This window comes from Drosophila albomicans, chromosome 3, assembly GCF_009650485.2.
Source record: "Drosophila albomicans strain 15112-1751.03 chromosome 3, ASM965048v2, whole genome shotgun sequence".
In the NCBI taxonomy this organism is placed as follows: Eukaryota; Metazoa; Arthropoda; class Insecta; order Diptera; family Drosophilidae; genus Drosophila; species Drosophila albomicans.
Window position 1 is genome coordinate 5967873 of NC_047629.2, and position 13906 is coordinate 5981778.

At 41.8% G+C, this 13906-nt stretch overlaps 1 protein-coding gene across 2 annotated transcripts; it reads left to right on the plus strand.

The window, feature by feature from the left end:
• Positions 1-2679: 2679 nt before the first annotated feature.
• On the plus strand, positions 2680-11061 carry LOC117571463 (longitudinals lacking protein, isoforms H/M/V). 2 transcript variants are annotated; one of them, XM_052004813.1, is made up of 2 exons: positions 2680-2696; positions 8098-11061. In XM_052004813.1, the coding sequence occupies exon 2, from the start codon at positions 8400-8402 to the stop codon at positions 10620-10622; it is 2223 nt and encodes a 740-aa protein (XP_051860773.1). In that variant the 5' UTR covers positions 2680-2696; positions 8098-8399; the 3' UTR covers positions 10623-11061. The 2 variants fall into 2 exon arrangements, with proteins under 2 accessions (XP_051860773.1, XP_034109505.1); XM_034253614.2 differs by lacking the exon at positions 2680-2696 and adding an exon at positions 7937-8026.
• The last annotated feature ends 2845 nt before the right edge of the window (positions 11062-13906 follow it).

Here is a 13906-nt window from a genome sequence, read left to right on the forward strand (position 1 = left end):
AAAAATTATAGCTCTATCTCTTATAGTCTCTGAGATCCAGTGTTTCATACGGACGGACGGACAGACACACAGACGGACAGACGGACATGGCTATATCGTCTCGGCTGTTGACGCTGATCAAGAATATATATATACTTTATAGGGTCGGAGATGCCTCCTTCTACCTGTTACATAAATTTCCTGCCGGCACAAAGTTATAATACCCTTCTACCCTATGGGTAGTATAAAAATTTCACTTAATTTCACAAAACTTTAACAAATATGGCTTTAGAATACAAAATTGGATGGAGTAATTTAAAGAATTACATAAATAATATTAACTGATAATACACTTATTATATCTGAAAATATCCAGGTGGTATTTAAATAATAATAAGATTATTTAAAAGCAATAAACAAGAGTTCATTGTCAATGAATAGAGAGCACTCTTTTAAACCTCGGAATCTTTAAAAAAGAAACTCTAAATATTATGTAATTCGTTGCGTTTCCACACACACGTGTGCATATCCTTGCTGATCCTTTGCAAGTCTGCCGGCGTCCATTAGCACCATGTTGCGAAATGCGATTGTCGAGTGGAGTGCAGTTTATGGCCAAGAAATGAGGCTGCCGCTTCTGGCCGGAACGAAAACGTCACTAACCTGTGCTCAGCAGGTCGCATTGCATTGTCCGATTGTCGAGGCGGCTTCTGTTTCTCTTGTCCTGTTTCTGTTCCATCGTCCAAAGATTGAGCCCTGAGTAAATAGTCGTCTCGTTGCACGCTAATTGCCTTTTGTATTGGAAATATGTTATTTAGGGAAATTTGCCGCTGCAACTTCAAAAGCTGGACACCTTTCGGTACTTGAGAGCCAGCCAAGAGATGTGTTTAGGCCAAACACATATCTTTCTTAACTCGCTTACCGTGTGTCAACTGCACACAGGTAGTTTCGAGGAGCTGAGAAAAAGGGTTGACACCCGGAAAATGCCAGCGAAGCGTTTTCCGTTTTTGCATACGCTTGACAAATGAGAAATATTTATTTCATGCCGCGTATTTCGAGACGACATTGATTGAGCTAACGTCACTCGTTGATGATAATGAAGATGATACCGAGGTAGGACAGGACAGTATTAGCGCATTTCCTGGAAATCCTTCACATCCTTTCGGTCAATGGTAATGCTAATGAGGACGAGCGAAAAAGGGTTAGAGAGATGCCAGGCCATAAAACCACATAGCATGCATTTCCAGTGAACATTTTTCGCACTTTTTCGCAAAACCTTTTTTGTCGATCGGCATCTAAATAAAAACATAAACCCAGCGAGAGAACCGAAAACCCTTTGACAAATAGATCGTAAACTTGAATCGGTTTCAGTTTCCTCGAACGTTTTCGTTTTCGTTGCTTTTGCATTTCGCTTTAGCCATATGTCGGGGAACAAAGAAAACCCCCAAGAACTGATAAAAACTTATCGCGAAAATTATTCGAAATGCCAAACATGGCAAAGCAAATTCAAATGCCGATAATTCTGAGTGCATTTCCGGCTAAGTCCACAAAATGTTTTCCTCGCGATAATCGCAAATAATCGCATCATTGAGAGAACAATGCAATTTTCGTAGCATGGCCTCCAGATTTTGGAGTTTAGACTTTGTTCCATTCAACGACCCCAAGGCTAATTCACACTAATGCAATCATCAATTGGCCAGAAAAGAGCGAAAAGAAAACTACCTGCAGCTCATTAGACCAACTCCGAGTTACAGCTTCATTCACTGATCGTTGCGGTTGGATTATGTGCTGATTTTCTTGGGCTAATCTCACATAATGAGCGGTCGCAAATCCGACTCGAGTCGACTTTAAGTCCACACATAGCTTCATTTGAGCAAAAACCGAGTCAAGAAGTCAGCAAAGACCATTGAGGATAATCCATTTAAGGAATTTCTACAAGTTGATTGACTCTGCTGAGTTAATAAGGGAATTGTACAGTTGCCGGTCGATTAACTATGTTACAATCGATAGCTAATTACTGAATCGCCACTCCTTATCACCTACTCTCTTTCTATCCCGCTCTGTTTCTCCCTCTCCGCTTGTAAAAACTGCAAGGCAAGAAAATTGAAACTGTAACTTTCACTCGGCTGGCGACTTCAACAGCAACAGCCGAGGAAAATGCTGATAAGATTATGACGAAGAAGTGACAGGGGCAGGGGCAGGAGGTGAAGAGACCCTCCGCACATGAGCTCATAAACAATATGCCGCAGATTATGTGGAGCAAGACTTTGCTGCAACTTTTTACTTGCTTCGAAATATGCTTGTGCCAACGCACTTTAAATAGGGTACTATGAAATAGTCGTCAGCTTGGTAAACTCTTTAAAAAATATACTGATCTAAAGCAGTTTTCTTTTTTTTGTATTTTTGTTTGAGAGAATAAAATCAATTATAATGTAGTTTAAATAAAATTTAAAAGAAAGAAATTGAAAGATATGAAGCTTATTCATTTTTAAATAGTCAGAATAACAGAAATAACAAAGAGTTTAAAAAAACTGCTACCTACGCATTCCTTAATTTAATTATAATACAAAAGTGAATCTGATTTGTGAACTAATCTTAGCTGTGAAATATATTTTAAATTAAGTTTGGCAGCGATAAATTCAAAATTAATGTCGTGAAAGGAAATACTTAAATTGAGAGTATATTTAATGAAGAATCTGAAAGATATCATATAATATTTGGTTCGTATTTGTGCATTCAATATATAATAGACACATTTAGTTAAAATTGTAATATTTGAGTATATTTTTTATAACATATTTTTCAATGTTAAAACAAAAAGTTAAAATCAAATTTACAATTTTTTTTGTCAAACATAAATTGAAAGTGTATTTGAAGTCGTCTGCTAAGGCAGACAAAATCATTGTGTAGTTGTTTTTTTATTATTTATTTGTTGTATTATCAGCGGGTGGCAGCTGGGGGAGGTGAATGCACTTGCGAACTAGTTTTGTTAGCCCTCAGATTTAGCTGCTTGTCAGCCATAGAAAAAACACATAAATAAAAGCTATTCGTACTCACACACACACACACACACAAACCCAACCGTATGTTGTATGTGAAACTGAAGACTGCCAAAAAAAAAATGCAGTCGAATGTGGTTGACCTTAATTTCCCGGTCATGATTAATGAATCGAGCAACAAAAAAGGCGACCACAAACAACAGCGCTAGCAGAAGAGGCGGCGTCCACTGTGCAACAGCGGACAGTGAATTAATGATGCACAATTAAAGGCAACAGCAAAGCGCAACAGTCGCTCGCAGGTACAGGTAACACAAACTAACTATGCACTCGATTAAAATGATCGACTAAAAATGTGCAACAATTGCTGCAAATACAAAAACCATTTGTCATAGGCAGTTGCCATGCGTGCAAGCGAGACGACAACAGTTGCACATGCGACTCTTGCGGATGCTGGATGTGCATATGTGTGTGTGAGAGGCGAGTCAGCGATTCGCGGTTCGTTCCGAATTGCATACACACACTCACACGCACTCTCTCGTATATATTTGTACTTGCGTGTGTGTGTAGACTTACTTGCATGCGTTTTAATTCGAAAGCAACTAAAGTTGTTTTTTTAGTATCATTTTTGTGACGTCACCAGGTAAATCTGCAACCCCTTCGGCTGCGTCTGCATCTGACCGTTACAGAACTGTCAAGGCCAACTCATTTGCATAACTGTAAATAATGCAAGGAGAAAAAAATACGCAAGCAAAAGAAATCGTCTTAAGCGTATGCAAATTTTGCAAAGAGACCCTCAGCAGAAAGAAGAAGATCTATAATTGAAAATAGAAAATGCATCAATTGCATTACAGCGAATATTGATTGCTGAAGGTCGTCTTAAGGGACACAAAACAAAATTTGCATAACTTGGGCGAAATGCCAATAAATTGTGCATGTCTCTTTTCTTACCCCCTTCCCAGACTCTTCTTCTTCTTATTTCCTTTACCTACTAAACGTTTTATGCTCTTAGATTGTATAATTAGCAATGGGCTCTGCATAAATTAAAGAGTTGATCAAAATAACTGAAGTCGTGGACAGCAAAGGCGGCAAAAGGGGTTCTGACTTGCTGGTTACGGGGTAACCAGTTTTGTACTTCACTCACACACACACACACACACACTCTCGCACACTCGTTTACAACCTGCAGCCAGTTGGGCAATCTGAGAAGAAAAAAATGCAGTCGTCACATACTGTTTTTTATGTATTTCTTAAATTTACGCCAAAAAGAGCACAAACTTGCACACAAACACACAAAAACGTACACGTATGCATTCACGCACACACACACACACTTGCATATGGCTGTCTTGGGTGCCAATAGCAGCAGCAGCCGCCATATGCAATACTCACCCACACAGACAAACACAGCGAACGCAACGCAAAAACGCACACAGCTAAAGAGTGCAATGTCTGCGACGATAGCAGCGACTGCAGCGTCGACTGCGACAGCGACTGCGAAGACGACGACGATATGAGCGCAATGCAGAAAGAGATAGCAAGAGGGTTGGATGGAGCGTAGCACAGTTTTGTGTTTCTGACTTTTCCTTCAGCAGTTCCCCTGCGAATGTCTGCATGTGTGTGTGTGTGTGTGTGTGTGTGTGTGTGTGTGTAGGTCTCTCTGTCTCTGCCTGTATGAGAGTTACACGGCGTTTGCTGTTTGTGTGTGCGTGAAAAATGTGCGCGCTGTCTCGCTCGGGAAATTTGTTTTCAATGACTTGCTGCACACGAGCACCGTGGCAGTTTTATTCAAGTTTGAGCGCTCGAATCTGCAACAACGTGCCACGCAAAACTCAAAAACTCAACACTAAATAGAAAAATACAAAAAACGCAAACCGTAGTACGTCTCGCAGTTTCTTCTTCTGAGCACTCAAAATAAAAAAAAAACAACAACAGCAACAATACAAAAATACAAAACAATTAATATTAATAATAATTGATATTAAGCAACAATTACATAAATTGGATAAACTGCAAGCAGAATTTCTTGGATTTTGTGACATTTTCGTGCGTGTGTGATTTACATTATTTAAAAAATAAAAACAATTATCGCAACATTGTTAGCTATCAATAATAAACAAACAACAAAAACAAACTGCAAAATATTCTTATCGCAAGTGCGAGTTCAACAAATGGGAATATTTACCAGCATTCAGTAAACAACAAAAAAATAACACACATCACTCGAACTCAAATTATTAATTAAAGTGCATTCACAATTGATATTCAAAATCAATTGTGCAGGTGCTGCTGCGGTATTTACATTATTTTCGTGGTAAGCATTGAAAATATTTTTAATAAATTACAATTACCATTTTGCACAACGAGTTAAAGAATGTATTTGTACAATGTTTTTTTGGTTTTCAATACAAACCATTTCGCAATTCAAAACTTTTTGTGATACGTGTAAAAAATTAATAAATAGCGAAGCACACAAAAACCACAAAAGGGCACGAACAACAAAAAAACAAAACGAATAAAAAATATATAAACTGGAAAATCCAAAACCGGTTTCCAAGTGCATTCGTTTCAATGACGTTTCGCTTATCATTTTCAATTTTCGACTCTTTTGCCCAACAAAATGGCGGCCACTGTTAACGAGCTGTTAAATGTGTGTGAAAAGCTCGCAAACTCAAAAGCTCGCCTCGCTTGCTTATCGTTTTTAGCGATCGCCGCTGCCGCTTCGTCGGCCGCCAATTCGCCGTATAAGAGTCGCAATGCGGCGAATTCCATTCGAGGCGTTGTTGATCCGATTGTGTATTATCATCCCATTATGCCCGTCAATCAAGCCGAACGCGAAACGAGCCGAGCCGAAGCCAAAGGCGAATTGAGCCGAAGTGTTGCTTCTACCTGCTTCGCTTGCGCAAAAGGCAGCGCACTCGGCGTGGGGATCATTGTGAATCGTCGTAGATCGTCAGCAGGTTGCACGTTTTTCTTTTCATTTCTTTTCATTTCGTTTTTTGCCCATTATCCGCTTTTGGGACAGACAATGGGAATCATTCGAGCAGACAATGTCTTGCGCATTTTCCGCACTTCAAATGTGCAGACAATGCTCGTGCATTTGTCTTGCATCTATTGCTTTGTCCCCTTTTGACGTTTTCCTGTTGTTCCTTTGCCATTATCCTGGCAATTTTTTATTTAGCTGCCGATCACTTTCGTATGGGGGAGTAGAGAAATAAAGAGGCGTACCTGTTGGTAACCGATCTTTTGCTCGATTACGATTTCCACGAACGTCAATTCGCTTATTGGCAGCCTTGCAACCACATGGCACAAATGCAAGCGGCATGTGCAACATATGCTGCACATGGTCAGCCTCAACCTTTTCTCATCGGGTCAACATATGAAGCATATGGTGACCACTTGAGAGCTGGAACATGCCAAAAAACAAAAATGGAATTGAAAATGGAAATGAAAATGAAATATATTTTTAACGAGTTTTTAACTGAAATTCGAGTCTGGCAGAGAAAACGGGACGGTGGTTATTACGAGTGCCCACACACACCCTTGAGTGTGTGTTTTACCCCTGCTCTAAAAAGCAATGCAGGAAAAAAGAACAGGAAAAACGAACCAAAAATACGTATACAAAAAATGAATGAAAACTCTGCAAAGCAAAAATTATTGCAAGTTCTTCATTTTTCGCTTTTTGTTGTTTTCCATGCGTTGCCGTTGCTTTCCATTTTCCAGTAAAAAAAGCAACAAAAAAATATGTAAAGTAAAACGCGCGAAAAGCAGCCGGAAAAATACGCGCACACGTTTTCCGAGGGATGTTTGCATATTTTCCCCCATTTTTTTTCGTTTTTTTTTTTTTGTTGTTCTTGTATTTCCGCGTATTTCAGAGCCACCTTCCACCCTCCTCCCACTACCACAAGCCGCCGTCGTCGTCGTCTTTTCCCCGCTCCCCGATCCTCTAATATGCCATCTCATTCTAAAAAGGCGCTTTCACTTTTTTATGGCGCATAAAACTTGGCCAGGGTGGGCGTTGGGCATAAATTTAACAAAAAAAAAAAAAAGTACAAAAAAAAACAACCAAGATTTTCCGCCAAAAAACCAACGGAAAAAAGTTTTGCAATGAAATGGCTCAGGAAATTTGCTTGATAGATGCGAACAGTGGGAGTTGGGGGAACGAAGAAAGAGGAGCAAGCGAGAGAGAAAGAGAGAGCTTGGAGAAGTGGGAAGTTAGCGGAGGAAGAGTGAGCAAGAGCGGGAGCAACCATCCCCAAATACACAAATATTTTTGCACACCTGCTGGAGGAGGAGGAGGAGGAGAGGTGGGAGGGAGGGAAGCGAGAGTTGGGCAATTTTAAAACGCAAATCTGCCATGTGTAACGCACAAAAACAGAAGCAGAAAGAGCAGGAGGGAAACAAGTGTTGACATTTCTCAGCTGCCCGTCTAAATTTTGTTTTACTTTCACTACATTTTTCTTATGTCACTTGCTGTGCAACAACTCCGTTTACCTAATTGCTGTTTCCTTCTAGCTGACCTTTAGTTTCCTTATCTCCTCTCAGCCTTGATTCTACAATTTTAAATTCTTTACAACGCTTTCTATTTTTACATTTGTAATTTTTACATTTACCAATTTAGACTCTAAAATGAACTTCTGAGGATTTCAATGAATTACTTGCAATGAATAATTGATAGTATCAGTTAAATTTTTGACAGCACTTTCACTTTATCTCGGGATAGCTAAGCAAATAATAATAATTATTGCAATAAAATACTTCATCGAACACTCTTGACTCATGTTCAATTGCTCTCCCAAAATCTATTTCAATTGCTCGTTCCTCGAATTGCTGATTTTAAGTTTCTTATCTTCCTCCTATTTAGCTAATTCCCTTTTTGATACTACCTTCATGCTACTTCCTATTTCGCTACTCCTCTTTTAGCCACTACCTTTCCATAGTCGCCAATTTCTCATTGATTATAGCAACCCGTGCAAAATTCAGTTTTAGCATTTCCCACAAAAAAAGAGAAACAAATCAGTGCAAATATTTCACAATAAGCATTAGGAGAATTTGTAAGAAAAAAAGAACTCTGTTTTAACGAATTTTATTCTCTTCTCTTTCCATTCTCTCCGGTACAACGCAGACAAGTGGTAAAGTGTAAGCCTTAAGCTGGCGCTCAAGGTCAGGAAGCATCTCGCCTCATACTCGCCGACTTTGCTGAGTGCCGCGTTCACAAGCTTGAACAGCGCCTACAACAGCAGCAGCGATACCGCACCGGACGAGGAGCCGGAGCAGCCTCAGCTCAGCTCCGGTCACCAACATCAGCGCCATCAGCAGCGCCATCGTCACAGCAGTCACCATCCCCGAGAGAGTCGACTAAGCGAGAGTAATCACCACCAGAACAACAACAACAATCATCACAGTCACGGCCAGAGGCTGGACGAGATGGGCGGACCAACGCCAGTGGCCGCGAGCAGCGAGGGCGGCCAAACATATTGTCTTCGCTGGAACAATCATCAGACGAATCTCGTCCAGATTCTGCATGCACTGCACGAGGTTGGCAGCTATGTGGACTGCACCCTAGTGGTGGACGATGAACAGTTCAAAGCGCATCGCGTTGTGCTCGCCGCCAATTCGCCGTACTTTCAGGCCATACTCCAGGATGTGCCTCAGGATCAGTGCAGCATCATTCTACCAGGCGTGAAGGGCTTCGAGATTGCCGCCCTGCTCCAGTACATGTACACAGGGGAAACGACGGTGACCAAGAGCCAGGAGCCCGAGATACTGCGCACCGCCAAGGAGCTGCAGGTGAAGGGTCTCTACGACAACCTCATGAAGTTCAACAATCACAAGGCAGCCGCCGTCGAGGAGCGCAGTCATCATCAGTTCGAGGGCAGCTCGCAGTCCCATCATCACCATCATCATCAACACTCCGCGCCCACCTCTAGCTCAGGCAGCAAGTCCCACAACGGCGCCGCCTCGGAAGCAGGCTATCAGCAACAGCAGCCACAGCACAATTCCTCCTCCGTGATCTCAACATCGACGCACATCTCACCCAGTGCCGCCATCTCGAGCAGCTGCTCGCCCCCACCGCCACCCTTTGGCTCCTATCAGCCGCCCTACACAAGTTTCCCGCCCGCCCATTCCAGCGGCGTGCCCCTCAACATGAATGCGCACATCCCCGCCGGAGAGACACCGCTCACACCCACACACTCCACCCCACACGCTGCTGCCGCTGGCGAGGCTGGTCACGGTCAGTGGCCACTGTCGCCCTCCGCTGCCGCCGCTGCTATGTTGAACTCCGTCTACGAATCCGCTGCTGATATGAATCCATTGAAGCGCAAGAAGCTGTCGGCCATCTCGAGCATGCTGCTCAACAGCACTCGGGATACGCCTATTTTGCGCAATGTGCTCGCCCAGGCCAATCCAGCAGACTCCTCGCAACCCAATCCCCTGCTGCTGCCTGGCGTCAAGAGCTCCTCCTCCTCCTCAGCCGGCGCCGACAAGACACCCACGCATCAGCATCCTCACTCGCATCAGATGGGAAGCGGTGGAGGCAGTGCTGCTGGAGCAGGCAGCCATAGCTTCAATGGGTCGGACTACGGTGGCGACAAGGAGCCGCTGTCACCGCACACGGATCGCTCCTTCGACGAGGAGACGGGCGGCCAAGGCGGCAAGAAGCCAGAGTGGAAGCGCTACAAGCAGTACACCCGAGCGGACATGATGTGCGCCATCCAGTGTGTCCGCGAGGGCATGAGTGCGCTTCAGGCGAGCCGCAAGTTCGGTCTGCCCAGTCGCACGCTGTACGACAAGGTGCGCAAGCTGAACATCACCACCGGACGTGGCACCCATCGCACTCCCAAGCGCAGTCCGCCTGGCGTCGGTGGCGTTGAATCCCCTGCCGCATTTCCGTATTCCGCTGCTGCCGCCGCAGCTGCAGCCGCACACAACTATGGCCAGCCCGAGCTGGAGCGTGATGTCAAGGAGCATGGGCATGGTCATCCTCAAGGCACAGGCCATGCGCATCACGGCATGCCACCCACGATTCCCCACTCGGCGGCCGCGCTGCTCGATCACGCCTTCCTCCAACAAGCGCTGGAGAATCGAGGCAACGACATTGCCGGACGCGAGGCGCTCCATGCCATGGCCCTGGCGGCCGCGGCGCATGCAGCAGCCAATCGCATGTCCAGCAGCCCGCCCGGCTCCAATGGTCACGTCGTCCGATCGCCGGGACATTATGCCGAGCAGGAGTCAATGGAGAAGCACGGCCAGGCGATGATTAAGCGCGAGGCAATCGAAGAGGAGCGTGATGCCGATGATGAGGATGATCACGAACAAGATCACGAACACGAACATGAACATGAACAAGATCACGATCAAGTTGAGGATCTGTCGCTGGCACGCAAGGAGCGTCCCGAGTCCCCCTACTCGCCTCCTCCGCCTCGCGCTGCCTCGCCAATGGAGAGCGCCAGCGTGATCATGCATTCTAACTCCGCCTCGGCGTCCATCAACGGCAAAGAGGCCCACGAACTGGAGCCGGAGCATGAGAACGATCATGACATGGTCGAGGACTACAATAGGGATGAGGTGGTGCACTCGCCTGCCATGGTTGTCGGTCTGAAGCGGGAGCTGCTAGGCAGTGATGAGGCGCAGGCGCGCACCGACTGATTGATGCTAACGATGGCCTGGCAATATGCGGCCGACAGCCATGATTCCATATTCTAGGCCAGTCATCCCCCAACATCATCATCATCTCTTTTATCCCCACACTCTTAATTTTTCTGGATCGGCGTACAACGTACAAACTTCTTATCTGTTGTGTTCTCCTCATCGACATGCCTCTGCGGCATCGATAAGCGGTAGTGAAGCTTTAAACTAAATAATCCCGGAATCCATCCCATTTTCAAGTATGGGACGCACTTCAACAAAAGTATAAAAAAAAAGAAAAAACACACAAAAACGAAAAAAGAAGAAACACAAATCAAGTAAATAAATTGTTGTCAGCATCACTTTGTGCCTAATGAAAACAAAAAATTAGAATAGTGTTAGGAATTACAACATATGTTTATTGAGGTTAGTTTTCTAGTTTCTAGTTTGAGGTTAGGTGATAAGTTAGTTTTAAGGACTCCCACAGAAGATCCTCCACACACACACACACACACACAGAGAGCACAATTAGCTCGTTAGTTGGTATCTATTGAGGCATAAATACTGTCAACTGTACACTCACATAAGACTGAAGGATAGTGGGCGTGGCAGAGCAAAAGAGGCTCAATTAATGCATAGACATAGATATATATGTATGTTAAATATAAAAATCAAAATATGAATTTGTGTATGCATATAGATGTAGAACGATGGGAGAGATCAGCAACAAGTTAGCAATACTTTGTAAATGCCAGTGATTTGTTTAAAAAATTTATTCTAGTTTAATGTTTTCTGAATACGAATAACGAATATGTGTTTTTGAGCTGCGTATAAAACCGAAACTACCTCAAATATCTCAAAAATCAATTGCTATATAACAAATACTTATTATTAATTTGCAACACTATTATTTTTTTGTTAAACTAAAAAAAAAAAAAACGAAACGGAAACGGAAACAAAAATGTCCTGGGTTGAATTTTATAAGACTGACACCGACTCATCTGTAAACACATAAAAAAACACACACGAGCACACTTAGAAGAAAAGTAATTCATGTTTCGATTGTAGTTGTTAAGCTTAATTCAATTGTAATTACATTTTAATTTTAGTTGTTAATGCAAAAATCAAACAAACATGCGCTGGGGGCAATGCAATAGGCTCTATATTTATTAAGTACCTACTTTAACGGCATACATATATGTAACAATCTTATACATACACACACACACATGTGCACAACAACATATATACATTACATTATACACTATATACATACTTACATTTACAAATTTAGCATTTTATCTATCGGTAATGTTAATTCATTTGTTATACACTTTCTAGTTTTAAGTGAAACATCCTCTGTACATAAATTCAAACAAATGCAAACAAAGTATTTTGCCGTTATTCAAGATTAGTGTTAATTCAAAATCGAAAAAGAAACAGAAAAACAACATCAACTCTTATGTAAAATATAAGATGCATTATCATTTATGTAACACATTTTCGGTACTGTTAAATAAATTGACTGAAAATATATATGAATCATATATATTTATGTATGAATATACACTTGACGTTTTACTCTATATTTGTATAACCAAAAAAAAAAAACAAGTAAGCTACAGTCGAGTGTGCTCGACTGTGAGATACCCGCTACCCATTTTAAACAAAACCGAAATATTGCGGTATTCATTTAAAAATATACTGATTTAATATACCGCAAAAATACTAAAAACTATATAAACAAGTAAGAAAGTTACAGACGAGTGTGCTCGACTGTGAGACACCCGCTACCCATTTTTAATAAAGGCAAAGAATTGCAGTGTTATTTTCAAAATATACCGAAAATACTAAAAATACCAAATGGTATTTTTGGTATATCGATATAGTACACCATTCAAAATATACCATTGACGGCACAATGTACCAGATTGTCGGCCAAAGCAATTAAGAGCCCTAGTAAGTTGGCGTTTTTGCCCATACAAAAGTATTTCTTTAATAACTTTCACAATTTTTATCTGATCGCAACCAAATTTTCAGGAATCATAACTACTACAGTAATTATTGTATATACCAAAACTCTAGCTTTAAAATAACGCTTGTTATTCGATTTTTTTGATTTGCGGGGGCGGAAGGGGGCGTGGCAAATATTTGAAACAAATTTGATCTGCGTGCAAACATAACAAATGCTGTCGAAAAAAAATTATAGCTCTATCTCTTATAGTCTCTGAGATCCAGTGTTTCATACGGACGGACGGACAGACACACAGACGGACAGACGGACATGGCTAGATCGTCTCGGCTGTTGACGCTGATCAAGAATATATATACTTTATAGGGTCGCAGATGCCTCCTTCTACCTGTTACATACATTTCCTGCCGGCACAAAGTTATAATACCCTTCTACCCTATGGGTAGCGGGTATAATAACATAAACTGAAACAATTTTGAAAATAAGAAAAGTTTATTTTTATAGCTCTATATAAGTACATTAATTAGAGCTAAGAATGGTTTTGGAATTTTCTTTCTGTTGTGATAATTGCAAAAATTTACCAATTGTACGCATAACCAAAAATGAACGAAATTATATATTTTATCGGAAAACAGAACAAGTTCCTAAAATCAATCTTAGCTCTAAATATAGTGCTTATCTAGGAGCTTTAAGAATAACATTCACTTATTTTTAAAATTGTTTCAGTTTATGTTATTTTCACTGCAGTGCACTGTAAAAAGTCTCGCGCGGGACAAATTTCGCCATGGAATTACTCATATTCAAAATAGAGCGCAAAATATACTATATTGACAACCAAAGCAACTAAAATCCTACTTCAGTAGGCGTTTTCTCTAGCTATAGTCTCTGAAATGTAGGTGTTCATACAGACGAACATACGGACATGGCTATATCGTCTCGGCTGTTCACACTGTTCAAGAATATATATACTTTATAGGGTCGGAGTGCCTCGTTCTACCTGTTACATACATTTTCTACCCTATGGGTATAATAAGCAAGCGAGAAAGCTACAGTTGGACATGGCCAAAATCTTTGACAAACTTAATCTGCGTGCAATCATTAAAAGTGTTCCATTTCGTACAGTCTCTGAAATCCAGATATATGCTAATGGGCTGATTAAGAATATATATACTTTATGGGGTCGGATATGATTCCTTCTGTCTGTTACATTTGCTTGAGGCACGAAATTATAATACCATTCTACTTTATAGGTAGAGGGTATAAAATACACTTCATTGATCATGCCATTAAGCGCAATCACTAAGAAATGAATACGATCCATTCCACGGTCGCC

Coding starts and splice junctions, on each gene's coding strand:
- LOC117571463 (XM_052004813.1), top strand. CDS start 8,400: ATGGGCGGACCAACGCCAGTGGCCGCGAGCAGCGAGGGCGGCCAAACA.